The 27,239-nt window shown below is 59.4% G+C and overlaps 1 protein-coding gene across 3 annotated transcripts in view; it reads left to right on the forward strand.

Annotated features, from left to right (window-relative positions):
• The window catches only part of KAZN (kazrin, periplakin interacting protein), an 826,597-nt gene that overhangs the window by 779,613 nt on the left and 19,745 nt on the right, over positions 1-27,239 (forward strand). The window contains exons 7-10 of one of the 3 annotated variants that reach the window (XM_045858950.1): positions 3,931-4,120; positions 5,993-6,123; positions 9,073-9,123; positions 10,413-10,536. In XM_045858950.1, the coding sequence (XP_045714906.1) occupies positions 3,931-4,120; positions 5,993-6,123; positions 9,073-9,123; positions 10,413-10,536 (496 nt within the window). Of the gene's footprint in view, positions 1-3,930; positions 4,121-5,992; positions 6,124-9,072; positions 9,124-10,412; positions 12,977-27,239 lie in introns of those variants that run through there. The other 2 variants (XM_045858947.1, XM_045858948.1) reach the window with 2 other exon arrangements.

Here is a 27,239-nt window from a genome sequence, read left to right on the forward strand (position 1 = left end):
ATGCTGACCCCTAGTGGTGAGAACTGCCCAGGGCCGGAAGAAGCTGCAGCCATCAGGTCTTCTCTTGGGGTGGAGGTGGGGTTCCCAGCGCTGGCTCCCCTGGTGCGGGGTGAAGCAAGGGCCCTGTTCTCCCAGGTCTTTCCGGTGCCCTGTGGGCAGACAGATGTGTCTCCCACACCTTGGAGCACTGGCCTCAAGCATCCTGGGGAATTCCGGGGTCTGTCAGGATTGAGAGCCATCCCGCCTCTGCTTCCACTGTCCCCATGTCCAGACTACCCGGCCTGCTTCCGTCCCGACCAGCAAAACTCAGGTTCTTGCCTCCTCCTCCCAGCAGGCATCAAGCCCCTCTAGGTGTGAACAGTGCGGGTGGATGTTTACAGTTCAGGTGGCGGGTTTGCTGTAGCAAGGAAAAGGGCTCAAGCACAGAGGGAAGGGGCTTTCCTAAGAACCCGGGCAGCCCCAGTGTTGTTGGGGTGCACACCTGGTGGGAGGTCCCCTCTGTTGCCCACCACCTGTGAGGTTTCAGCACCTGGAGGCCGCCAGGGCTGCCTGCCCCAGGCGGTGCTGTCCAGCTCCCCCTACTGCACCGCCAGCCAGGGCGAGGCCAGAGGGCAGAGACCCACCTGCACGGAGCCTCCGTCCTCGGGCCGCACGCCCCAGGACACAGCTCTGACCAGTGTAAGCGCACGGGCGGATGTGCACTGGAGGAAGTCAGGAGCTCACAGGCACGGCGGGAAGGTGGAGGGTGGCAGCCAGTTTCCTGCTTTGGGAAGTCACTGCCCCCTAGCTCCTCCCATCCTTTGGCCTGGAGAGACGTTCCCCAGAGGGGCAGGAATCCCTTGGGGCCAGGCTCACTCTGTGACGTGGACACACACCCTGGCCTCCGGACCAGCAGACCCTGCGGGCAACTGGGGGCCTCCGTCGGCCTGACCCAGAGGGTGGGTGAGGGCTGCGCCCTGCACGGCTCTCCCCTCCTGCGTCCTGGCTTTTATCGCCTGATCTTAGAGAGGACGTAAATAATCCTAAACCGTGGCTGCTACTGTCGAGTGTGCCAGTAGACACTGTTTCATAGTAACAGCCACTCGCATTTCCTGAGTGTTTTTACCATGGACCAAGCAGTCTCCACGGCAGCCACGTTACTCCCACTGGGCGGATGAGGGCACAGAGGCGAGGAGAGGCGAGGGGCCTCTCTCAGGAGCCCTCAGCTACGAGGCGGCAGAGCTGGGATCAAACCCAGGCCATCCGGTTTCAGAGCCCAAGCCCCGAAGTGCTGTGCCGGGCCCTCTCATTGTCCACCTGCAGGGGGCGCTACTCACATAGACATGCTCCCTCTGGATTTTCCCATCTCACCAGCGAGGACCCAGAAGCTCAGCCATGGACGCACTTGCTCAAGGCCACACAGCAACTGAGGCGTAGAAGCGGAGTCTGAACCCAGCTGTGTTTCAGCTCTTCTCACGTGGGAGCAACTCGCCAGTTCCCAGGAGCTCCAAACTCGGGGTTCAGAGACGAGGAGAGGGTGTCAGAGCTGCCGGCGTCTTACTGCATTTAGTGGGAGAGATGAGTCAGAAACGCCGTGGGACTTGCCGCGGGGACCGGGCCGTGGCAGGGCCCAGGGGGCGTGCAGGGTTTGACTAAGACGCCACGTGCCTCGCCTGCGGTCCACGTCCGTGTGGTGGCTCCGTGTCAGAGGTTTCACGTCGTGACAGGCAGTTAGGGAGAGGATCCTGTGCTTCAGAGCCCCCGGGTAAAGCACTCCATCCCGCAGGCCCAGCCGCAGGGGGCCTCCCCGTTGTCCGGTAGCCAGTGGCGTCGGATGGCCTGCCGAGTAGAAGGCGCCATTCCGCGTCCCCCGCGGGCGAGGCTGCACTTGGGAGAAGAAGGCCTGTGGGGAGACAGGCGAGTGACCCTGCCCGGGGCTCTTCCTGGGCTGCTGTAACAGGCGGCTTGTTTCGGGGGCACCTTGGACCTCCCCGTGCCTCCCGTGTTCAAGCCCAGCAGTGCTGCCGGAGGGCAGAGCAGAGGGCTCATCACCACAGGGCGGCAGACCCCGGTGGGTGCCCATGCGTCCCCTGTGTCCACCTTCTGGGCAGCCGAGATGGACTGAGCAGGAGGAAGGGAGCGGGGCAACCCCCCAGGAGCAGCTGCCTCCAAGGAGCGGTGCCAGGGTGGAGGGCCCGGGCACACGTGCGCCTGGAGGGGAAAGCAGAGGCGGTCCCTCGGGAGGTGCGGGGATCCCGGAGATGTGATTCTTCATGGAGCGGGCGCTGCTGCAAGCACGGGCGGCTCCAGGACACACCCGGCCTCGCTCGCTCCCTCAGCAGAGGGGTTGCGCCGGCGTCCTGTCCTGAGTTAGCCCCGGCGCTGGCAGGGAGGCCTGCTTCCGGCTGCCCTGCCGGTTCTCACCGAGTGCTCCGGCGGCCGTGCCAGCCCCAGGCCGGCAGCTGGGGATTGATTCCCCGGGGACTAGACGTACCCCACTCCCTGCCTCGTGGACGGAGTCAGCATCACGAAGTCTGCTTGTGTTCTGGTCCCAGCACAGCGTGGGCCCCGTGAAACCCACAGGGGGCTCACGGCCAGACACCCGGGCTTGGAGCCCAGCTCGGATGTTGTGCCTGCTGTGCACTCTTGGCGAAGTCGCTTGACCTCTCTGAGCTTCTGGTTGCTCCTCGGTCGGGCACAGATAATTGCACATCCCCTCCCTGGGACTCAGGACGGTTGCACTGAAGGTTTTCTGAGTGTCGGAGGAGATTGTCACTGGGCTTGAGAGTGGGGCTGACACCCTCCATTTGACTTCCTTCTAACCGATAGGTTCATATGCCCCGGGGGGCTGGTGGCGCAAGGCAGGTGATTTCACAGACCCCTGGGGTTCCGAGCTGGAGAGAGCCTGTGGGTCGCTCGGCCCAGGCTTCTCGTTGTGCAGGCCTGGAAGCGGAGGCCGAGGAGGCAGTGACTTGTCTGAAATAACAGTGTCCTGAGAGCGTATCAGGCCCTTCGTCCATTCGTCCATTGATCGGCGGGAATCTCTGCTCTGCCAGGAAGAGCCCGAGGCCTTAGGCAAGGCCTGGGAAGCTCTGGAGCAGGAGAGACGAGATGAAGGTTTTTACTGTATCTGTGCTCACGCTGGGGCACAGCCAGCCCCGCGGTGGCTCAGATTCGCTGGGGCACGGGATTCACTGGAGATCTCGGTGGGGTCCCCTTGGGCCCCTCTGTGTGTCCCCCGCCCCTGGCAGGAGCCTGGGGAGCCAGTTGGGAAGTAGACATGGACCGTGATGAAAGGAATAGACATTAACATGTTTCTAACATGTGCCCTTTTTCTCCCCCAAATAATTTGAGATTATTTCTAATAAACCCCCACATATCCTGGGGGAGGTAACCCAAAGCGAAGAGACCTCAGTCACCAGATAGAGGAAGGAAGAGCTGTCTCCACCCCTCCCTAACCCAGCCCCGCACTGGTCCCTGGGCATCCCCGTGTCCCCTGCTTTCTCACTGTGTGACCCTGAGAGCCAGGTTGAGGACCTGCCCTGTCCTCCGCCTGCAGTGCACAGTGCCTCGTGAAGGGGCGATCACAGGCTGAATCTGGGGGGAGCTAAGGGAATGGACATCAAAACACTGTTTTCTTACGCTGCCCCTCAAGTCCCAGCTAGTCCCTGGCGAACCCCCAAGAGTGGGTGATGGGCGTGTGCTTACCCCCCCTTTCTCTCCATACCGCCGGTCTCACTCTGTGGTGTCAGGAACTAAGGGGTGAAACCCAGGTGAGGCCGGCCGTGCAGGTGCCTAACTTACTGATGGGCACTCGATGCAGCTGCAGGTGCCCTGGAGCACAGGTCCGTCCGTCCATGGGTTTCTCGGGATGACGGGTGATGGCCGAGCAGGAGGCCAGGACGCCCCCTTGGTCACCTCACTCCCTTCCTGTCCCCCGGCCCTCTCCAGGCCAAGCAGTCCTTAGCCACGCTGACCAAGGACGTCCCCAAGCGGCATTCCCTCGCCATGCCGGGCGAGACGGTGCTCAACGGCAACCAGGAGTGGGTGGTGCAGGCGGACCTGCCACTGACCGCAGCCATCCGGCAGAGCCAGCAGACTCTCTACCACTCGCATCCCCCCCATCCCGCAGACCGGCAAGGTGAGTCCTGGCCCAGCCACAGCCGTGGGGGCTTCTTAGGTAGCCGTCTGGCCCGGTGGGGAAGGCACAGTGGTTGCTCGGGGGAGTGTGGAGCGGAAGCCACGGGCTCGGGTAACTGAGCAGCCCCAGAGGTGGACCTCAGACGCAGGTGCATCTCACCTGTTAGGCGGTACCTGCGTCCGTCTGTCTCTCAGCTCCACCTACCTCCCGCTGGCCTCATCTTGAATTTGTCTCTTTCCACAAGGCATCAAACAGTTCCCAGCAGTTGCAGGATTTCAGCTCGAAAGCCTTGAGAAGGGGGAACTATCTCTATGTCCATAACAAATCCCAAAGAAGGACTCTGATTGGCCAGCCTGAGTCACATGCCCACCCCAGGACCAATCACTGTGTCTAGGCAGCCAGCACAAAGACTCTTCAGCCTGGGAGACGGCTGAGCTCCTTGATTGACAGCTCCACACGACCCCAGGATGTGTGGGAAGGTGCTCACTGTAGGCACTGGGCGGAGGAAGGGCCCAGCCTCTGGGCAGCATCTGCACCCACTGGCCACAGTACAGGCCCCAGACTCCTCTGCATGCCTGCAGCCCCCTGGCTCCATTCTCCGTCACCCCTGTGAGTGGCTGCCTTGGTGTGACATGCAGGTCGGGGGCAGGCAGCTGGACTTCGGAGCCCCGAAGTCCTGCTGTCACGTCACCTCGCTGGGAACCCAGGTTCTGGCTCCAAAGCCCCTCCATGCCACTGCCCGACCCCACCCCGGCCTTATGGCATTGGCAGTGGCAAGGGCTTTCTTGGTATTATAGCCCTATCTGCCCACGTGCTACCTGCACATAGTAGGTACTCAGTCAGTCTTGCAGAACAATGTGCTTCCTCTACCCAACTCCTGCACCTGCACCCAGGAAGGCGGTCTGCTGGGTGCCGCCTGGTGCAGGCTGCCAGCTGAGCCTTTTAGGCAACGACTATCAAGTGAGCACCTACTACGGGCCACGCACCTGAGCTCGGGTCCAGTCTGGACAAGGCACCCAGGGTGCCTGTCCTCACGGAGCTGACGTTGTAGGTGTGAAGACAGCTAACACCATGTGCCTAAACCGACTTACAGAATGCTGACAGATGGTCATTAGTGCCAGGAGGGGAATGAACAGAAAACAGGTGCTTTGATGGGGAAACGAGACAGTGGGAGAGCCGGTCACTGAGGAGGGCCTCTTTGGGGACGGGCCCGAAAGACAAGAAGGTGCCCGACGGGCAGCAGGGCCAGCAAAGACGGAGGCGGGAGGGGGATGGCGTGTCCGGCGCTGTCAGAGGCTGGGGGGTGGCGGGGGCCGGCTTTACTCCCTCTGGCCTCTGAGGCCAGGAGGAGCATTGTCACCCCCACAGCAACCAGATGGCTGGCTCTCTCTGCAGTGTGCGGCTTGGGCTCCAGGGGGCGACAGTGGGCTGGAAAGCAGCGGGTGGGTCTGGGGTCCCGTTGAGAAGCCCTGGTGAGGACCGGGTGTGGCAGAAAGACAGGAGCTGCTGGTGGCCTCGGGGCTTCTTGCTGGGGAAGCTGGTGTGTGCCAGCAGGTTTAGGGATCGTCCAGGTGGCGGCAGCCTTGTGGGGACAGTCACTGAGGTCCCTGGAAACTCTGCCCCTTCCTCCCCCTCACCGGTGAAGAGGGGGCCTAGTGGGATCCTGAGGCCACGATGGGAGATTCCGCTGGAAGCTGCTCTCTGACCACGAGTGGGGCTGCAGAATAGAGGGGCGGAGAGCCGGGCAGGCGTGCCTTCCACGTCTCAGTGTTCTCGTCTGTGTAATGGGGGCACTGGTGGAGTCGCCGGCCGGGCAGGGAAGGTGAGGACACTCCCTCCATCCCTCACTTCCCACCTGTCCCTGCTTTCCAGCGGTCAGGGTGAGCCCCTGCCACTCCCGGCAGCCCTCGGTCATCTCCGACGCTTCTGCCGCGGAAGGCGACCGGTCGTCCACGCCAAGCGACATCAACTCCCCCCGACACCGGACGCACTCCCTCTGCAACGTAAGGCCAGCAGCCGCAGGGCCCGGCCCGGGGCCCTGCCCGGAACCCGCGGGGGCGGGCGGAGGGGCGAAGACACACTCGCTGTTTCCTCTCGTCCACCCAGGGAGCGCTCTGGCGGAGGCACTTCCTGTTCTGTTCTCTCCCTTTGCGAGAAGAGACGGATGTGGGGAGAGAAAGAGAGGAGGCCCATTTGCTCCCTGTGTCCGGGAGGGCAAGGAAAATCCAGAGGAAGGCGGGCCGGGGTCGGCCACGGGGTCTGTGCCGCCCGGGGTTCCCTCTGATGGGCTGTGTCCGAGCCAAGACCGTGGGCTTCTCCTCCCAGATGTGACCCCACCCCCACCCCCACCCCCCCGCAGCTCAGCATGTCCCTGTGGGGCCAGTGCCCAGTCTTCATCCAGGAACGAGCCAGATTTTTTTGAGCTTCCAGAAGCTTTGGCGTGAAGCTCTGGAGAGGTGTCCATGAATTTGTTCTAAGTGCGTTTGCTTTGCCTATGTAATCAAACCCTGTGTGGTTGCATACGGGGTGCCAGCTACCAAGAGGCCCGTGTCCCCAGTCACCTAACTCTTGATGACTTGTAAGGCAGGCAGAGGCTCCCAAGGGTGGGGGTGGACAGGGATGAGGAAGGTGGGTCAAGGGTCAGAGGACAGGAGGGCGCCATGTCTGGGCTCTAATAGGAAAGGCTGGGGGTGGGGCCGCGCCTCATTCCTGCTCCAGCACGTGGTTGCTGGTACTCAGGGCTCCCCTGCCAGGACCCAAAGACAGAGACACAATAGAACAGGTCTTCCTTCAAGTGCATGGGAAGGCTTTCTCAAAAACTCAATGAATGTAGCGAAATTGATAATAAAAAAAAGAAATGAGATGAATCTAGTGGGAAGGAAAGACAAAACAACCCTTACTTGCCGTGATACCATTATCTACCTGGAAGACGCAGGAGAATAACCTTGAAAAGCCACAGAACTAATAATAAGCTAGTACATAACAGTACTCGTTGAAAATCAATTTATAAAAATCAGTAACTGTCCTATATTCAAGTAACCATAATGGAAACATTTTTTTCTCACTACAATGACAATGAAAGGCACTTATAAAAGTAGCTAAGGCTGAACTTACAGTAAGTTGCCGCAGCCTGGTGCATGGGCAGCAGGATGGCGGGCCTGGGGACTTACTCGGCCCACGTCATACTGGAGAGAAGGTCAGTGCCAGGCCTGGGGGCCTCCCCAAGGGCCGGGTGGTTTTTTAACTGGGGCTTTCTAAAAGGAAGCAATGCGTTCTCTCCTCCCCAGGAGAGCACCCTGGTGACAAAGGCTGTCTTGACTGACAGAGCCAAGGCGGAGAAGGGGGGCCACTAGAGGGGCCTCTGGCATCTCTTCCCTAGTTCTGAGGGGCCGGCATCTCACAGTGTGGCCCAGTGCCCTCAGTATCTGTGCACAGCCCAAATGGGAGTAACTTCTCAAGGGCCTTTTTTTTTTTTTTTTTTGGTCTTCTCTTGATGGGCCCAAAGGGGCTCTGGCAGCCAGAGCACCGTTGGGAAATGCATTCTGCAGAAAGCGTTCTCCAAAGGCCTGTGGAATTGCTCTGGCGCAGGCCTAGCCTTTTGCCCAACTTGGCCTTGGCACATACCTGCTGCTGCAGGAGGCAGGTCTAGCACATGTATTTCCAAGTTCACTTAAGACAGGGCCCTGCTGCCAGGGCGTGGGTGCTCTGATAAGCCGGTTGTCTGGGTCCATTGCAGTGGGCGCCGGCCTTGTTTTTCTCCCCGTAAATTGGGCGAAGGTGGCCCTACCCAGACTAAGCCCGTCTTAGCTGCCTGCTATGAGCTCTGCTTGTAAACCTGGAGATAGGACTAAAGACTAAACTCTCATGTGTTCCATTCCTGCCGTCCCCTCAACTACCTTCATCCCCCACATCAACAGATGTGCACACAGGGAAGCCAGGAGGAGCCCCAAAATAGCCCCAGGTAACCCTCTGTTGTCAGTCGTGTGACCGGACAGCAGCAAGAACAGCCACGTCTGGACTAAGAACACCCCCCTCCCCATCCTCTCGTGTTCTGGCCACTACTTTTGAGCAATGCCAGGTGGTGACTCAGCACAGAGAGGTTGGAGAAAGTTGATGGATGTGGCAAGTGGCACAGACTTTGTTTCTTCATGGGCCCTTTGCCTGCAATTCTGGAAACAACCGCCAGGGGTCTCCCTAGCAATGAGTTCTGTGATGGAAATGATCTGCTGCCGCCCCCCACCCCCACCCCCCGCAGGACAGACTGATCATGGAGTATTGTGAAGGCTTTTGCACAGGCACTTTCGTACACTGTGGGAGAGGAACTAGGCCAGGAGGAACCAGACTGTCCCAAATTTGCATTGTAGCTCTGCTTTTAATTAGCTGCATGATAACTGGGCTGTGTGGAGCCTGGGTATCTGTAAATCAGGCTAATGAATCCTTCTGCCCTTCCATAAAATAAGTGATTCATTGTGTTGGGGGGGGGGTGGTTCGAGGCTACAGAGTCTCCTGAGTCTTCTTGTTCCAAAATTCTTTGGGTTTTTTTGCTTTTTTCTATAAAATCATATTTATTTAGGAAAAGCACCAAGTATAACCAACCCTCAGTTCCAACACAATCAACCAACTGAGACAGAAACTTAGAAGCCTTTAAGTAACTGCTTTGTGAGTCAGAGGGCGTCGGGGTTCAAGAGGCTGGAGCAGGCAGGGGAGCACCCAAGGGCCTCAGACCAGGACCCCTGACCCAGACAGCCCCAGCGAGCCCCAGGCCCTCCCCATCGGCCATCTGGGAGTGTCTGCTAAGGGGGTGGGGGGAGGCCTCCCCACTCAGAGGCAGGGCGGCCCCTGAGGGATGGCCTCGTCTCACGGAACACCCCATGCATGCCTCACGGGCCACCTCTGCGCTCGTGTGTCCTGCGTCTCTGCTGTCTCATCTTCCTCTTCTCCTTTGGCTACAGGGCGACAGTCCCGGCCCAGTTCAGAAGAACCTGCACAACCCTATTGTACAGGTAGGTGCTCCTTCACTTGGTCCTCGGGCCCTCCCTTCACCCCGACCCGACCACGGCTTCATCCCCGGGGCCCTGGCATCCCCACTCCCCATACCTGGGCACCCGGGGCAGACAGGAGTTACAGCACTCAGCGAGTCGCATGTGGGTCTGTCCTTCCGTGCCTTCTTCTGAACCTGTAAACCTACTAAGTGCATCACACTTCCTGCACCCTGCTGCTCTGGTAATGTCCTCTCTCCTGGCAGCCAAAGTCCGACGACCCAAGCCGTGAGCTCACTGGGCCCCTCGTTGCAGGAAACTTTCATCCGTTTTTAACATGTCAGTAGTCTGTCAACCAGGATAAGGAGGGGATGTGCAGGGAGGAAAACAACAAGAATCCGAGGGTCAGGGGGGCCTCTGAGGTCCGTCTCTAGTCCTGGGGCTCCCTCCTGATGACCTGTGCGCCTGTCCGTCCCATCAGGGTCCACCAGGGAAGTTCCCCAAATGCAGTTTCCCAAGCCCTTCACCCTGGAGATTCTGTCCCACCAGGTGTGGGCTGGGCCTGGAATTTGGGGGATGTATTTTGGGAACCATTCGGCTAGTCTAGCCCCTACCTTTCTGACGGAGAATGATGCCCCACGTCTGTGCAACGCATGTGGCAGTCTGCAGAGCTCTCTGGCAGACACTGCCCCCCAAGTCCCCATAGTTACCCTGCAGTCGGGACTAGAGCTCAAGCCCCAGCCTCCTCGCCCAACCTCAGCCAATCCTGTTCCTTGTCCAGGCCTTCAGGTCCAGGGTCCTTGGCCATCACCTCCACAAAGCTCAGGTTTCCTCCGTCCTCACTCTCCAGGTTCCCCCGGCTCCCCCAGGCCCCCTTTTCCCCAGGGACTTTTTCACAGGAACTGGTGCCGCTGCCCCATGCCCCTGCAGGCAGGCCCTGTGGCGGCCCATGGCCCAGTGCATGCACGCACTCCTCCAAGCCCTTAGGGGGCACTAGAAGGCGCGGGCCAAGAATTAAAATGAGGCTGCACACGTCACCAGCAGCTAACCATTACGAGAGGCTGATTATGTGCCAGGTGCCATTGCAGGCCTTTTTATCCTCACTTTAGTGACATCCTCATGACAGTCCTGGATGACTGGCCCAAGTCCCTCCTCGAGGGCCGGGCAGACCCTGGCATTCCTGACCACGGGTGACCCCTGCCCCCACCCCCACCCCACTGGCCATCCCCGCCCCTCCTGTGCTGTGCTCCCAGCTCAGGATGGCTCTGTTCTCTTCTTCCCTGCCCCTCTGCCCCTTGGCCCCGGCTCCTCAGTCACTAGAGGATCTTGAAGACCAAAAACGGAAAAAGAAGAAAGAGAAGATGGGATTTGGCTCCATCTCCCGCGTCTTCGCCAGAGGGAAGCAGCGGAAGTCCCTCGACCCCGGCCTCTTTGATGGTACCGCCCCTGATTATTACATAGAGGAGGACGCGGACTGGTGATACCCGCCTCCCTTGGCCTGCTGCCCGGCAGGCGTGTCAGTGCGTGTGGACGTGCGTGCGTGCGTGTGTGCGTGCGTGGGGCGCGCGGGGGCGTGCGTGCGTGCGTGGGGCGCGCAGCGGCGCGGGAGCGGGGTGTGGCCGGGCGCAAACACGTGTGACCCCTCCCCCCTGCGTCGCCACCTCTGTAATTGATGTACATACTACAGACGTGTGTTAATATGTCAACTCTGTCGTCTTTGGCGCGATACAGTTGTGTTGTTAACCTGGGTTCGTTTTGTTTTCTTTGTTTTTTTTTTTTTTCAATGTTTCCTTTTGTTCGGTTCGTTGGGGTTTTTCTCCCCCTTCCCCCTCCCCTCCTCGTTTTTACGAAACTTGAAAACTTGAAGGACTGCTGTGTATTTGTAAATAACGAAAACCTATTGTGCACTCCGTGCTTGTAAATGTCCCTCGTCCACACTGCTACTCCTGGAGCCCGTCTGCCCGAGGATGTGGTCTGTTTTTTATGTCCTCCCCTCCCTGCGCCCCCCCACCCCCACCCCCGCCCCCGTGTGAACGCGCGGGACCAGACCCTGTTCTCGGGGCGCGCCCAAGTCACTTTAACCACAGAACGCCACCGTCGTCAGGGTAAGGTCTGCTCCCCGCAAGCCTCTCACAAACCCGGCCGAGGGGCCTCGTCTTAGCCGGGTTTGCCGAGGCCCAACGGGCTCTTTTCAATGGCCTGCCAGTTTTTAAATTGCGTTGCCATTTCTTTTCTTTGTGGAAAAAAGAAAAAAAGAAAAAGAACATTGTTCCGTTTAATTTATTTGCACAGATGCAGAAGACTTATTCTATCTAAATTATTACATAAATATTGGAATGTATATTTTTCCATGGGGCGGGGGGGCAGGGTGGGAGGCGGGGAGGTGGGTGTTTCTTTTGACCTGTCTAGTCTCTTCTCACGCTGCTGCCAGACCGCGGCGGGTAGAGTTCGGGGTGGCCAGAACCCAGGGAGCGTGGGGTCTCAGAGCTCACTGGTCTATGTTAGTTCCTCCTCTCTCTCTCTCTCTGCCGGCTCTCCCGCCCCTGCATGGAAGTGCGCTCCACCTCTCTTCCTGTCCGTAGCGCTCTCTCGCCAGGCCGCCCCCTGTGTATCTATTTACCTGGACTGCGGAACACTGAGCTCGGTGAGCAGAGCGCCTCCTGTGAGAGCCACCTGCTCTTGGGCCTGTGTTCGGAGTGAGGGTGAATGAATATACAGGGGAGAGAGCCAACTGCACGGCCACAGGGTAGGGCTGACCGCAGGGGACCTCAGCCGAGCGGCCCCACGGGGGTCCCCCAGTGGCATTCGTCCCTCCCTGCGGCTGTGTCTGTCTCCTCCGTGGCTTGCTCTGCACGCTGACCAGGCAGGTGTCACTGGGGAGGCTCTCGTCTCCGGGGAGGGCTGTGGGGGGGACAGAGTGTCAGGACCAGGGCCCCTGCCCTCCCCATTCTCATTGGCTCCTGCAGCCACACCTGGCAGAGTCTCTTGGGGTCCCTTAGGCAGCCTGAGCCCATTCACCCCAGGAGAGAGGGCTGGCAGGAGTGTCTGCCTATTCGGGGAGCAGAGTCGGCCTGTGAGGCGTCACCATCAAGGAACTGTGTGCATTAAACATGGGGTGATAGAGATCACGTGAGCTAGAAGCCAGGGACCCCCCCAGGCCATAAACTAGCTTCCCTTTTCTTTTGGCTGGTGAATGCCCCCACCCCACGCCCCCCACCCACCCAATGCTCCCCCTTAACTACTAACCCAGCTCCATTCACACCCCCTCTAAACGGTAGTAGCTGCGCTTTCTGCTAACTGTAACACTGTCTGCTCTTACCAAGAAGCGAGATTTTCAAATGCTGGAGTGTCTCTGTCAGAACGGTTAGGATATTTCGTCCCGAGCCTCTAACACACACAGAAGAGCCCCAGCCAGCGGCTCCCTCTCCTCCGGCCCCCGTGGGGGTGGGGCAGGAGCCGGCCGGGCACCTAATAAGGCGCTTTCTGGCCTCCTCGGGCTTTCACAGACAGACCGAGGCCTGGCATCTTTCTCGGCAGAGAGAGATTTTTAGAAAACACTTCTCCCTTCCCCCCCACCCACCGTGAATTTTTTTTTTCCTTTTGATTGATTTGTATTGTTTTTCCCTTACGAGAAAATAAGATGGCAACCACTCCTGGTCATGATTTAGTAGTTCCTTTTCATTTCAGTTTTTGTAAATTAGGAGATAATTCTAAGAGTTCCTAAGGATGATTTATTTAAGAGAACTACGTCAAATAGCGAATGAGTTATGGGTAACGCTAGATGAAAATAACCTTTCCCGTGGGCAAGGTTTCTCGAAGGCATGGATGCAAATATAAAATATTAAAAAAAAATCTAAATAAAGCTTATTTTAAAATATTATCGAACTCTATGTTATTTGATTGCTTCTATCTTGCTCCGGGTGGGAGGCCAAGGCCGCACGACCTGCTCTTGGGAATATTCCTGAGAGAGTGACGGGAGGGGCCGGGGAAAGCTGGCCGGCTTCTGGGCCCACGGAGGGGCTCGGGCCGGGTCTCCCAGAGACGTCTTGCCTTTGCCGGCTTTACCGTGGGCGCCCCGGGTGCCCATGGTCCTAATGCACCAGCCCCGAGCCTGGCACCCCGGCCCTGCGTCCTCCAGCTCAGCACCCCGGTCAGCTTTCTCCGGCTCCCTTCTCCCCACTGCATGCCTTCCGAAGGCCCAGAGGTGGGACCTGTGAGTTTGGGGGCATGTTACTTACTTCCTGCAGGCCTCCATGGGCCTCTGCAGTGCCCCAACTTCCCCCATTCCCCAAGGGGGCTAAGAGGAGCTTAAAGGAGAAACTGAACTGTCCACGGGGTTCCCTGATGAAGGCAGAGTAAGCCCGGCTTTTCTGAACCCCGGGAAATCCCCCAGACCCAAAGCCCAGCCACCTCCCACACACACCCCTGCACAGTGTGTCCCGGGAAGAGGCCCCGGCCACACCAATCCAATCCGAGGTGGCAGCCCGCGCCCTCAGCCTCTGTCTCCCAGCCTAAAGAGAAAGCTGCCCCAGCAATAAAACTGACGCAAGGCTGGCCTTTTAACTCCCCCATCGCTTCTGCTGGGAGGAAGCTCGGAGCTCCGGGAGAGCGAGACCTCGCGGAGAAGGCAGGCACAGAGCGCAGGGCTGCGAGGGACTTGGGCACGTTGCCCCCAGCCGTGCTCAGCCCGGCCCCACGCTGGAAGGTACACCTTCTCTGGTGATTCCGAGGGGTGACCAGGCTTGAGGACCCCTGGGCTCATCCAAGGAGGGCCAGTGACCCCAAGATGCCGCCGCTGCCCTCTGCCTGGCCTCATGCGGACATCGCGAATCCATTAAGAGCCCTCCCCGCCCAGCCCAAAGTGGCTTCCGAGGTCTGGACTCCGTCGGTCGGAGTTGGCGCACAAGGAGGAACCCTATGTGCCGTCTCGAAACCAACCTGGCCCCCTTGCTGGGCAGGCGGGAGAAACTGGCCCACAGAAGACTGATGTGGCCGAGACCCTCGCGGTCGCGCCTACAACCACGTGACCTTCTCAGGGGCTGGGCCACACCCTATTCAGACCTTTGTAGCTCTACTGAAAAGCCATACAATGTCCTTATGTTCTCTGAGACTTGGTCCCAAACAGACCAATTTCAGGTGGCACCTCTTAGACGCTGAAGCAGGGTTGGGTGCCCAGGGCCAGGGCACAGCTGCCCGGGCCGGGCACTGCCTCCCTGCACAAGGCCCTGCCCGGACGGCTGTGCCCTGGCCCCCGTGTGCTCTCCCACCCGTGCTGGCAGGCTCCGACGGCTGGAACCTAATACTAGTAACAATAACCACGTCTAACACTTACTTATTAAGCACTTACCACAGGCCAGGGTCCTGCTGCGCACTTGGCACGTATTAACTCGGTTAGCCCTCCGACAGCCAGCGTCACGGAGAAAACGGAGGCTAAACCATCCAGGGTCAGGGAGCCCCGTAAACAGGAGAGCTGGGCTTCAAACCCAGGGAGGCCATGGGGCCCTGAAGCGCCGCACCCGCTGGGCAGGGAGGGGCTGGGACGGAGCAGGCGGGCAGACGGACACTGCATGTGCGTGGGCAGGGCCTGGTTGGAGCCCCCCTCACCCACCCGTAAGTAGCCTCTGGCGCAGCCTAGCACTTCCTGCTTTTGTGACTGAGTCTACTCATTCAGCCTTTGGCACCCCCAGGCCCAGAAAACCCACCCAGAGAGGAGGCGCTGGTGCGGAGGGCAGAGCAGAAACACACACAGGTCCCTGTCCCCTGCAGAGGACCGCCTGCCGTCACTCTGCCTGGAAGTGCCCTGGCTGCACCACACCGCCCGTCCTGAGGGTTGGCAGCTCCACCCACAGCCAGGCGGCAGGCCCCCCACCTGCCTTGGGCAGCTGCTGAGGTTTCACTCACCTGGGCTCCGGGGAACCCAGAGGCGGCAGGGCCGCCAGGTGTGGGGTCGTCTGCTCTGTGACAATACACGTTTAAAAGTATCTATAGGGCCCTTGCACCAAAAGCCAGCATTTTCACAAAATGGGCCTCAAAACATCCCACCCCCGCTCCCATCGACTCCTAACAATTGGCTCTTAAGCTTTTGCAACCCACCTGTTCCCACTTCCCAGTGGAGCAAGAACCTGGCGGTAATAATAGACAAGAGGGGATACATACAATTCACCTTCTAGAAGACCGACTCAACTTCGTACGATACAATGCCCTATAAACTTAACACTAACTCAGGAGTTTGATCTCGGCTGTATGTTAGAAGTTGTTTCAATATCAAAGTCCTAGCACATCACCAACAAAGGACCACTAGACAGGCAAATCGAGGGTATAAACCTTGACCGCATCTGGCAGACGGGTAATTCCAACCTGAACTGCCACCGCCAGGTGCCTTAAAGCCCAGGCACTGGAAAACAGGCAGACACCCGGCCCCACACAGCACAGGGCTGAGCCCGCCGTCCCCGGCGAGCCGGAGCCCTGGGAAAGGGATCCCAAGAGGATTGCTCTTTAGGAGCAAGAATAGCAGCGACTGAAAACCTTGACCTAGTCTTGCTGAAAATGGCAGGCCTTCCTGTCACTTAGCCTGTCCCCAGGGGAACCTTGTGACCTTGCCGTGCTTCAGAATCAGAGCCCCCAGAAAGCATCCGGCTGTGGGCTCACTGACAGGCCCGAGTGTGGGGGTTTGGAAGTCTCTGATCGCTTTCTTGATAGGTTACCAGTAAGTAGCGGCTAATTGCACCAAAATACCGGAACATGCATGACTGCGTGTCGTGCTCCAACCCAAGGACCCTGCAGCCCACGGGTGGGGTCAGGCCGTGCCTGGCTAATCGCTGCAGCTCTGGCCCCAGCATCGGACCGCAAGGAAGCTGTCGATCTGTGAACCTCAGCAGCCTCCTCTTTGAAACGAGCGTAAAAACCCTTCTTTCCTAGTAGGCTCAGACACAAAAGCTGAAAGTGTTTTGGTGCCCGGAGAGGACTGGCCACCCAGTCTGTGTTCCTGGCGGGTTGAGTGGGTTCAAGTTCAGCCTGAGGGAGGAACTGGGTGCGAAGCAGCCGGACACTCACTCGCTTTCAGCCCAGAGGAAGGTGATGGATCCAAATGTCCTCCTTGGGGCGTGAAATCGGGGCCTCGGGCGGCGTCACCCTGACGTCCGTCCCTGGAGCTGTGTGCCCAGTCCTTGGAGTCCAAGTTCAGGTCCATTGTCGCTTTGGGAGAGACTCCAGGTTTCCCTGCCTTGGGACGGGGCAGGGGGTTGAGGCGCTGGCCCCTAGGACACACCAGCCCTGAGCGCCTTCTGTCTGTCTGAGTCCAGTGGAGACACACTCTCTCTGCCGTGGCCTCACAGGCAAGTTTTGGCCAAGAGAAGCAGTCAGGCTGCCAAAGGAAGGCTGGGTCCTTGAGACAGAAGTCCCAGGGGCCGCCCTGGGGTGGCACACGTGTAAGGAGACGTGTCAGAGCCCAGAGGCGGCCTGGTCGGGCGGCAAGCGTGCCTCGAACCCCGGGATAAACACTGTTACCGTCCTCCTTTGCAGAGGAACAAACCAAGGCACAGAGAGGTGGGGCTCTTGCCCCAAGTCACACAGCCACGAGGCGGCAGAGCCGGGACTCAGCTCCAGCAGACCGGCTCCCGCGCCCACGTTCTCGGTGACTGCTGCGCGTCCTTGACCAGCCGTGGCAGGCCCCCCAAGTGCTCCGCCAGGGGCAAGGGGTCAACAGGAAGCGTCAGGGAACGGGAGAAAGCCTCGCTAGCCAACCCTGTGGGAGCTAGCTGTTTGGGACTCCATTTCTGTACCCGATAGAGGAAGATAGGGGAACAAGCAGGGGTTTGCAAACTGCGTTCCGCGGAACCCTTGGGGGTTCCTCAGAGATCCCGCAGAAGACTGCCATGGCTGGTGAAGGAATGAACTGCAGGCCTGTGATAGCAAGTGAGCGAGAGAGGGAGAAAAGGGAAAAGGGGTTTGAGAACCACACGTACGTAGCTCAGTAGTTGTGAGACCCGACCGAGCCCTGCGTTTTAAGGGTGCAGGCTCCCGGGCTCCCTCCCCTCCCTGCTGGATTGGGGAGCCGTGTGTGTAGGGAACGAGCTCCCCGCGTGGGCGCAGTTGAGAGAGGCGACATGGGGCGATGCCCACAGGTGGCATCTTGCCCGCGGGTTTCGAACGCAGACTGCCGTCGGAAAGCTTCCCCAAGGGGCCGTCATTGGCAGGTCGGGCCCACCTTCCTGGGGCAGTTCTGGGGTTCCGCAGCGAGACCCCAGGCTATCCCCAAGGTAGCCGGTGACCAGGGGCTTTGCTGGGCCCCGCGGAGCAGAGTGAGGGGCCTGGCATGGTGTGCCTGCCGTCCTCTGGGCAGGCCCGGGGCGCTTCAGCAGCACCCCTATTCGAGTCACAGAGAGGTTCCCCGATCTCCCTGGAGGCACAGAGCCAGGCAGCGGCAGGGCAGGAGCGGGGCCTGGTTCTGAGTGTGATCTTCATTGTCATCGTGTCACCGAGACCTCTGCTGAGCTCTGTGGGGGAGGGGCCTGCTGGCCTTGGCCTGGGGCCCATGGTGCCCCAGCCACACTGAGTGGTGAACCCTAAATCGAGAGCATGGCTACCCCAGCCGCGCTCTGGGGACAGGTACGGGGTGGAGCAGCTGCTCAGGGCCCCCCAGGGGCCTGCCCAGTCTCTGCTCTTGGCCCCCAAAGAGGCCCAGCCTTTGCCACCCCGGAATCCCACCACCCTCGGCCCAGTGCAGTCAGGAAGCCTGAGCCTAGCTCTGGATTCCCGGTTCCCAGCTGGGCCAATGGCGCGCTGTGTGACCACGGGCAAGCCGGTCTCCCTCTCTGGGCTTCAGGCTCCCTCTAAAACAGACCAGGGCAGCGCTGACCCATCTGTGGCCTCTGGAGTCTCGTGAGTTCCTGGTGTCCTCAGCCACCTCCCCTCTCACACTCGCTGCCCTTCAGCTCAAAGTTTTGGTTTACTCATCTTACAGGCAGGGTTTCATCGGAGCGGAGGGCCTACCACATCGAGCCAGTTGGGAATCCGTGAGCTCGGTCATCTTTAAACTCCCTCAGGGGCCTCCTTCTGCCCTCCCCACCCCCCACCTGCAAACTGTGGAAGAGTCACTCCCTGTGGGCACCCAGACTCCCTCTGCTCTGCATCAGAGAAAGACGGTCCAGGCCTCCTCTCCCCCAACTCTAGCAAAACAAAAAAGTGGGGGCTGCTCACGCCCCCCCAGCCTGTAAATCAAGGGGCACGAACACTCCCCAGGAGGCCACACACGTCCCCTGGGTGAACCCCAGTGAGATTGTGTTGAACCATGCCCCTCCCAGGTCACACGGGGCGCTAGTTTACAACACGCTCGCAAAAGCAGACCAGGGTCAAGGTTAAGCGTGTAGATTCTGGGCAGACTCTCTGAGTTCAAACCTCAGTCCTGACATTTGCTCCCTGGTGGGTGAGTTACCTAACCTGGCCGTGCCTCAGTTTCCTCAGGTGTACACAAGGGACAGTAAGATATTGTCAGAGGGTGGCTGCAAGGAGAAAATGAGTGAGCACATTATAAAAGGCTTAGCTAGGGCAGCGATGAATGTTAGCCCCGATGACGATGATGATGACACGATGACAATGATCTCACTTCCACCTGTCACCTGTCACCTGCCCCGTGAGACAGGCAGAACAGGGCCCGGCCCTTTGTACAGATGCAAAGACTGAGGCCCAGGTAAGTTCAGCAATTCACCCAGGCTGCCAGTGCCAGCCCAGGTATAGGGCCCGGGGTGGCAGGACTTCCGGAGCTGAGAAGGCTCTCAGTGGCCTCCCACCCGGTCCCCTCCTCTTGCAGGAGGGGACCTGCCCATGGCCAAGCAGGGCAGCTGTGGCTGAGCCGGCTCAGGAACCCAGGCTCCTGACCCCCAGGCCAGCGCGCCACAGACCGCAAGGTTCAAAGTCAACCCCTGGGTCACTGAGCTTTGGAAACGAGGCATAGTGTCCGGCCCTCGGAGCTCAACACGCCCGTTAGCTTTGCCAGGCTCTGACACGCTCTGCAGTGAAGGGAAATGCTTCTCTTTTCCCCGCTCGTGTTCCCCACACGTGATTGACAATAGGCCTGTGCCTTTTATCTAGTTCCACAGAGCGCCCTCTGGGGAATCCGGGGACGGGTGGTTCCCCCAGTCAGCCGCCGCTCTGTGCTCGCAGGCCCTAAGTCTTTTGAAGGCCTCTGAGTTCCCCACATTTCTGATGTTGCTCAGCCATGGGAGGTCCCTGTGGCTCCTGCGGAGTCCCGTGCACCTTAGGAAGTACAGAGAGCCAGATGCAAGGTGAAGTAGAGTCTGCACCTCCCTCCACTCGAGCATCGCCTTTGCTGAGAGTCAGAGAGACCCTGAGTCAGTGCGCAGCACCTGCAGGAGGCAGAAGGGCCCCGGCAGACTGGCTGAGCAATGCCAGCCCCGGGGTGTCGCGGGTCCGAGGTGTAGACAGAGGGGCCGAGCCCACTGCCACAGGGCCCTGTGCAGGGGGAGGAGTGGGCCTGCCATCCCGTCAGGACATCTTGCCCCGCCTGCCCCGCCTTCCCACCGGCTCTGAGCTGCCCCGTTGCTTCCTTGGGACAGCGCGGCGACGTGGGAGTCACATCCAAGTTGGCTCTAGGCCTGCCCAGTGCCAGCGTCCTTCCGTGTTAGGAAGCCGATGTCTCTAGGGGCGGCGTGGACTCTGTGGTCCCAGGCCAAGGAGGGAGAAAACCACCTCTGCCAGCTGTCACTGCAGGGACCAGCGCTGGTGACAGGGCAGGAGGCTCTCTGTACGCAGAGGGACACTGCAGGCCGTCTACGGGCTGGTTGTGGCTCAGGTGCACGAGCCATCCCCGGGTTCCCTCGGTCCCTGCACGTGTGTGCGGGACACAAACCCCTTCCGTGGCAGCCCGAACCCAGCAGAGCTGATTTTAAAAACCAAGCAATGCAGGGAAGGGCGTCGAGGAACAAGCCAGGCTTTGGAGCCAGGTCTTTGGGTTTGATCACTTACTGTGGGACCCTAAGCCGGTCACTTAGTCCCTCTGAGCCTCGGTTGCCCGCACTGTGAAATGCAGCTAAAACCGCCAGTCTCCCAGGGCTGTGGGAAAGGTGCGTGATGGTGGGTAGTAGCTGGAGGTCCCCCAAGAGGGAGTGGGGGCCAGCGGGGTAAAGTGCAGGCCCCGCGGCCTGGCTGTGCCCTGCGCGTTTCGAGCTCCACATTCCCGTCTGCAAAATGGGCCTCTAGGCCCCTCGTGCCCACCTCCCGGGGAGGATGCAGTGAGCTCATTCCAGGCAGCGTTAGCAGCGGGGCTGCAAGGCCTCCCGCCGGGAGCGGGAATGACTCAGACTCGCGGCTGGGTGAGATCTGCTCTCACGGCCTCCCTGCAGGGGTGCTCTGGGTGAGGATGACAGGGACCCTCCTCGGCCGGCTGCCATGAGCCGGTGCTGTCCTGGGCACTCACACACCCCTGTGCCACTAGGTCTCCAACCTGGAGGCCTCAGGCGAGGCAGTGAAGGGGGTGTGTGGGGGCTGTGGGGCCGTGGGGTCGTACACTCTCCACCGAAGGGGAGCAGCCCCTGTGGGCTCCGGCGTTTCCAGAGCCCCTGATCGTTCCAGAGAAGACAGAAATGTCACGTAACCCACCCCAGTTCTTTAAGAGGGGAGACTAATCTTTAAAAATGCAGTGCCCTCCCTCCAGGGGAGAAGATCCCACGCCTCCGTTTGTCTCTGGGCCGCCGGCTCCGCCCCCTCCAGCCTGCACTCTGTCTGCGGGCGCCTCCGGCCCGCCGTCCCGGGTCTTGCCTGGGCCAGAGTCTCATTGGCCCACCCGGCTGTGCGCAGGGGCACCATGATGTGGCACACATCTTCCTTCGCCAGAGTCCCCCCTGCCCGTCCCTGCTGGACAGATGGGCAGTAGGGTGACCACACTGTTTCCTGAACCCAGAGCAGCATCCCCAGGGTGCGGGCTCTTGGGGGAGTCGCAGCAGGGCTGCCCTCGGGAGCCTGGAGTCAGCACCGGAATCCTGAGCCCCTCCAGTGGCCCTGTGGCCAGGGCTGCGGCAGGACCCGGGGGCAGCCCGCCTGCGGCCCAAGCCCAGCCAAGGGGCCCAGCCATCTCTCGTGGACGTGGCCGGGCTCTGTGGGACTCAGAGATGGAGAGAGAGGGACGGAGGCAGGGCTTCACCTTCAGTGAAGGTGCCGGCGGAGCTGGCAGAAGGGTGGCTCATGCTCTCCCAGAAGTCCCAGGAGGATAGCTAGTCACCGATGTGGAGACAGCCTTGACCCGGAGGCCCAGGCGTAGGGAAAGGGTATCAGGCTGGGGACTGGGGACAAAGACTGGCCTCTGGGAGGGGAGCAGGAAGTGACGGGAGCTGGGAGAGGAGAGGATGACATGCCGAACTACACTTACTGAGCGCCTACTGTGCCTGGCATGTGTAGGTGCTTCACATACACTCGTTAAGTCATTCGACAAACACCGACCGACCACCCTCTATGGGCCAGGCCTAGCGCCAAGCGCTGAGGATGCTGATGTAAATGGTGAGAGGATGTGAATTACCCACACGCAGTCCTCACCAAAATCACATGGAGTATGTACCATTGTCTCAACCGTACAGTTGAAGAAACTGAGGCTCAGAGAGGAGAGATGGGTCACCAGGGAGACTTCCTAAGTGACGGGACGAGGCTAAGCGCTGGGGCCCAACAGGCTGTCGCACTGCACCTCTTCCCAAGCAGAGACGAGTGCAGCGCATAAAACCACGAGCCATTGGGATGAGGCTTCGGTCGGAGGCAGACAAGGGGTGTCCTGACCCAAAGGAGGTCACCTAAAAGGAGAGAGAGGACTCGCTTGACAAGATGGGTGGAAACCTCCTAGGCCATTTTGCCCCGTGTGGAGGCTCTGGTTGAACGTACCCACGGGTTTGGGAGGGGCATCGGCCACAGAGCACAGAGCACAGAGCAGACGGTGGCGGTCAGCCCGGGCTGCAGACTCCGCCAGGTCCCGAGCTCAGGGTGCAGAAGCCCAGGCTAGGACCAGTTTCTTCCCTGACACTCCCTGTGGGTGTCCAGGCGGGAAGAATGCCCCCAGCACGAGCCTCGCCAAAGCTCTCTTCATTCTGAAGGAAACGGCATTTTGGAATGCCATGGCGAGCAGGAAATACTGCTCGTACACACCGCACCCTGTGAAGGAAGTTTCTCGGGGGCAGTTGGGAGGCATTTGGAAGGAGGCGGCGGACTGGACAGTTTGTGTTAACGGCTTAGCACGATTTCATAGAAGGCCTCGCCCTGAGCCAGAGGTCCCCGGGTCTCCATGAGCAAATGGACAGGGTCTTGCAGCCATCACAGCAACCACCATCCACGCAGCCCGTGGAAACAGGCTGAGAGCTGAGCCAGAAGGTGCCTGAGATGTGCCGAGGCCCACGGGAGGGGGAGGGGAGTGGAGAAGGTCGGGAAGGAAGAGCAGAGGCTGAAAACCCAGCGAGGACCCTGGGTCCAGCTGGGGCCCCCAGCTCCGCCCCCCCAGGGCTACAGAGGCAGACTCACACGCGGAGAAGGACCGTTCTCCTCCTGCCCACAGCCTCTGCCTGAAGACCCCCTGTAGCTTCTCACGGAATTCCATTTCAGGCCCACCCACCGCTAGAGAAGTTGCCCAGCAAAACAAGCTGGGAGGCGACCAGATGTGGGAGCGCACGGGAGCCGTCTGTCCGTTGCAGGTTAGACTCTAAGGAGAACTTCCTGCATGAGGCACGCTGGCCCTGGGACAGGTTAGCGAGGAGGAGAAGGGGCCGTTGGGAGAGCGAGTTTGAAAGCGTACAGCAGGGTCTGCCTTCCCAGAGCCTTTCTTAACCTCTTCCTCCCGAGTCTGTGAACCCAGAAACACTTCCCGAGCACCTACCTGGGGGGGGGGGGAGCGCAGAGCGGGGGTGGGGAGCCCCACCAAGCCAGGAAGTCAATTTCCTGACCACTTGGAAAACCTCCAGGGTGTCGGGAGGAGGGGCCGGCGGCGGGAAGAGGTGTCTGGAGGAGGTTGCTGTCCGCTGAGGTTTTGGGGACAGACAGACACAGTGAGCACAGCTCAGGCCCTTGCCAGGCAGTGGCACCAAAAATGAGCGTGAGGAAAGTATGTGATCTTTTTTTTTTAAGCATAAAGTCGTTACCACTGGTAAGACAGAACTCTGTCGGACTTTCCTCTGCACGTCATGGTTTGGAGTATTTTAAGGGACTGGTGGGGGGGTGGGGGGGCCATCGGCTTGTCAGCTCAGGGCCGCCAGCGGGCCCGCTAGGCCCTGGGGCCGGGTGTGGGGTGCTGGTGGGGGACCCACCGGCGTCCAACTGTCGCCCCAGCAGCTGCACAGCTACTGACCGAGCGGTTCGAACCCGCGCTGGCGGGCACCCGTGGCCCGCCCTCCCCGGCCCGCCCTCCCCGGCCTGTCCGTTGCATGCACTTCGAGGGACCGGTGACCGAGAGCTCCCACACAGCACCTCCATGCGGCGCAGAGGCCGTTATCGGGCCGCGAGACGTCACTGCTCTACATGACAATGAAGCGCTTTAAGAAGACAAGGCTTCAGCGTTTGGCTTCAGAAGTGCTGACAGGGGCTCTGCTGCCACCGCCCACGTCCAGGGAGTTTTGGCCACGGCCGGCTGCCGGCGCTGCGCTGGGCTGAGAACAGAGGGGCCGGGGCGGAAGGCCGGGGCGCCCGCCGGCCTCGAGGGAGTGGAGGCCACGGATGCTGCAACGCCCTACCGTGCACAGGACGCCCCCGTGTCAAAGGGCGATCCGGCCCAGATGTCACCTAACGGTGCCAAGGTCGAGTGGCCCTGCCACAGCGAAGAGGGGATGAGACCGTGCGGTGCCGCCAATCCGAGGAGCCACGGCAGCAGGACGGGGCTGAAGGGGTGGGGCTGGCAGATGAGCCCAAAGACGGAGAGGCCTGCTCCCGCCCTCCCGCCCGCCTGCCCTCCCTGCCTGCCTTCTTTCGGCCCCACGCAGAGAGCTGCTCCTGTTCCGGCAGCAGCGGGCTGGAGCCAGCGGGTCCAGCAGGCTCACCAATGGACTCCCACATCCGTGTCCAGCGGCCTCACGCCAGTGACTGCCATCGGCCACGGTGGGAGAATTTATACCGCAGAGACGGGCAGGCACATGCTACTCATGCCAAAGCAGCATCTCAGAATGTGAGAGCCGGTCGTGAGGCATCTGCCCCCACAGCACCGGTTTTGGACTAGCCCGGTGCCCGAGACAGCTAGGGAGCAGCAACAGGCCCGTCCGCTGTCCCCCGGGAGTCTGCAGGCTGGTGGGGGGCACGGACACTCATCACACCATCACACGGCCCTGAAGTAACGTCAGCCACGGGACATGGCCCTTAAGTAATGTCAGCCACGGGCCGTGCGGCGCAGGAACGTGTCCGGGTTACTGTGTGCGCCCATGAGTGCGGGCGTCGGTGGTGCGTATTATGGGGGTGACCGACCTACTCGAGGGAACCAGACAAGGGCTCCCTGAAAGAGGCCGCATGTAAACGGAGCCCTGAAGCTTTTGTAGGGGTTCACCGAGCAGAGGCGACAGCGGCCAGCAGGCCACCTTTCAGGCAGAGCCAGCGGCGGGCAGAGCAGATGGAGGTGGGGGGCAGGGAGGCAGGGTCTCCGGGGAAGCGCAGGAGGCCCCCGGTGGCCAAGGCGCCAAGGGGAGGGGGACGGACTGAGGGGGACAGGCAGAGCCTCGGCATGCACGGAGCTGGGGCTCCGTCCAGGGAGCCGAGGAGGGGTGTTCGGCAGGAGAGGTGCCCCAGGCAGATTCAAAGTTTAAAAACGGACAGATGGAACTGCCTGCCCCTTTCCCATTACCTGGGCTTTCCCCGCCACTAATGGCATTGAGCATCGCCCTGAGCCAGGCCTGGCTAATAAAGAGAGGACTGGACTTGACCGCTGACCTAGGGACTCCCCTGGTGGCGGGGCAGATGGGCAGACCCACGCACGGGCAACGCCAGCAGGATGTGAAGAGTGCTGGGTGAGGGCCGTGCACGCGGCAAGCAGGGTGTCCCCGGGGTCAGTGTGCAGGAGGGTGGGCTCTGAAGGGCCTCCCTCTACGAAACCACTGACTCTGGACTAAGACATATTGTGTTCATGCACTGCTGGCTTCGCCGAAAGTCAGGACAATCCCCCAGGGTACCCGCCTCCAAAAACAGAAAGCTCTGAGCTAATACCAGAACAGGAGCAGTGAGGGGTGACCCCATGCAGAAGCGGGGGTCTGTCCTGGAGTCCGGGGCTGGCGTCAGGGCTGTTAATGGTCACCCTCCCCTCGACTCCAGAGGCCCTTGAAATCCAACGTGAGCTCAGCACGCACGAGAGGCAGCAGAGACAAACCGCACGTTGAAACCCTCCAAGGCCGTTCCAAGCCAGTCATTGTCAATACCAAATACAAAGCAATATGCATGCAATACTTAAAGAAACTTAAGATGAACTCACACACATGAGCAAACAAGAGACTATCTAAAAAGACCAGGCAGACTTGAAAAAGAACCAAATAGAACGTTTAAAAACAAAGGCAGAAATATATAGTTGGTAGCATTTTTTTAAAAAAATCAAAAGATGGGTTAAACAGCAGACTAAAAGGCTAAAGAGAGAATTTTTTAAAAAATGGGAATAGGTTTAAGGAAATTATGCAGAAATGCTGCCCCAAGAGAAACCGATAAAGCAGAAATGAGAGCTTTCTGATGGGCTACAATAGCCACTGGCCACACACGGCGATGTCCAGTTATGTGTGAATCAATTGAATTTAAAAACTCGGTTCCTCAGTTGCACCAGCCACCTTTAAGTGCTCACGGCCACAGGGGGGCGCCAGCTGGCACATTGCACAGTGTGTAGACCCTACGACCTCGCTCCGACTGCAGGAAGTTCTACCGGGCAGCATTCCGTTACAAGACAAGGAAGACGGGAAGTCCAGTCCCAGAAAGAAGCAAAGACAGAATGGAAAAGAAGTCATATGCTAAGAGAGAATGCCTGAGAATATCCCAAAAACGAACCCACAGATTCAGGAAGCACCATGAGTGCCAACCAGAATGCACAAGAAAGAAGCCCACATCCAGCCACTTCACAGTGAAACGGCAGAACACCAAAGACAGAGAGAAAACCTTGCACGCAGCTAACGAGAACAATCAGACCGGCAGCCGCCCTCTCGTCAGCTAAACAGGCCGACGACAGCGGGGCACTGTCTCCGAAGCACGAAAAGAAATAACGGGCGACCCACAACCGCTTGCCCAGCAAAATGCTTTGAGGAACAACAGGGAAATGGGCTTTTTTCAGATAAGTCGAAGTCGTGAGAGCTTACTGTAACAGGGTGCAGCCAAGGGGGGCCCCAAGGAGGGATTTGTAATGGGGTCCAGAACTCAGGGTGTCCAGGAAATATTAGAATATATATATAGGATGTCCTTACCCCCCACAAGTCTGAGCTGGGGGATGGGACACATGGAGCAGGGCCATTGAGAGATGTTTTGCATAGCAACAGTTTTGCAGATAACCTCTAGAATGGTCATTTAACATGTCTATAACCTTTAACTGGTTTCATAGATATGTTAAACAGCTGTGGGGGGTTTGAGCCAGGGGGATGGGAGTGACTTTAACCCAGGATGTAACTGGGAGGCAGCGCCCCCTGGTTACAGCACCTGCACGGGAGCTTGGAGATGATTGGTTCCACACCACAGGGCCACACCTGCCCGGACTTACTGTGGCAGCCCAGTAAAGCTGGAAAAATATGAAAATGCTGGCAGCTGTGGCCAGTTGTGGGAGGAGTCGGAAATGGGGCTGCAGAGGAAGATTGATGCTGGGATTTAAACCCAGGCGTGGCAGCCATGTGGGGGCTTTTTGGGACCGAGGGCGGGGGGCGGGTTGCGAATGAAATGAGAGGACAGACAAAAAATCTTGCATCCACACCAACTCTGTCCAGTGAAAACATCATTCAGGCTACATACATAATTTTAGACTGTCTAGCGGCCGTATTAAAAAGTAAGAAACAGGTGAAATGGATTTTTGTAATACATTTCATTTACCCCAATATACCCCAAACTATTGTTATTTTAACGTGGTCCATTGAAAAGCCATTAACGAGCTAGTGCACGTGATTTGTACAGTCTTCAGAACGCAGTGGGTGTTCAGATCGCCGGTCCGCGTGCCGGTGGCC

This window comes from Phyllostomus hastatus, unplaced genomic scaffold, assembly GCF_019186645.2.
Source record: "Phyllostomus hastatus isolate PE091 unplaced genomic scaffold, TTU_PhHast_1.1 phas_scaffold_182, whole genome shotgun sequence".
NCBI lineage: Eukaryota > Metazoa > Chordata > Mammalia > Chiroptera > Phyllostomidae > Phyllostomus > Phyllostomus hastatus.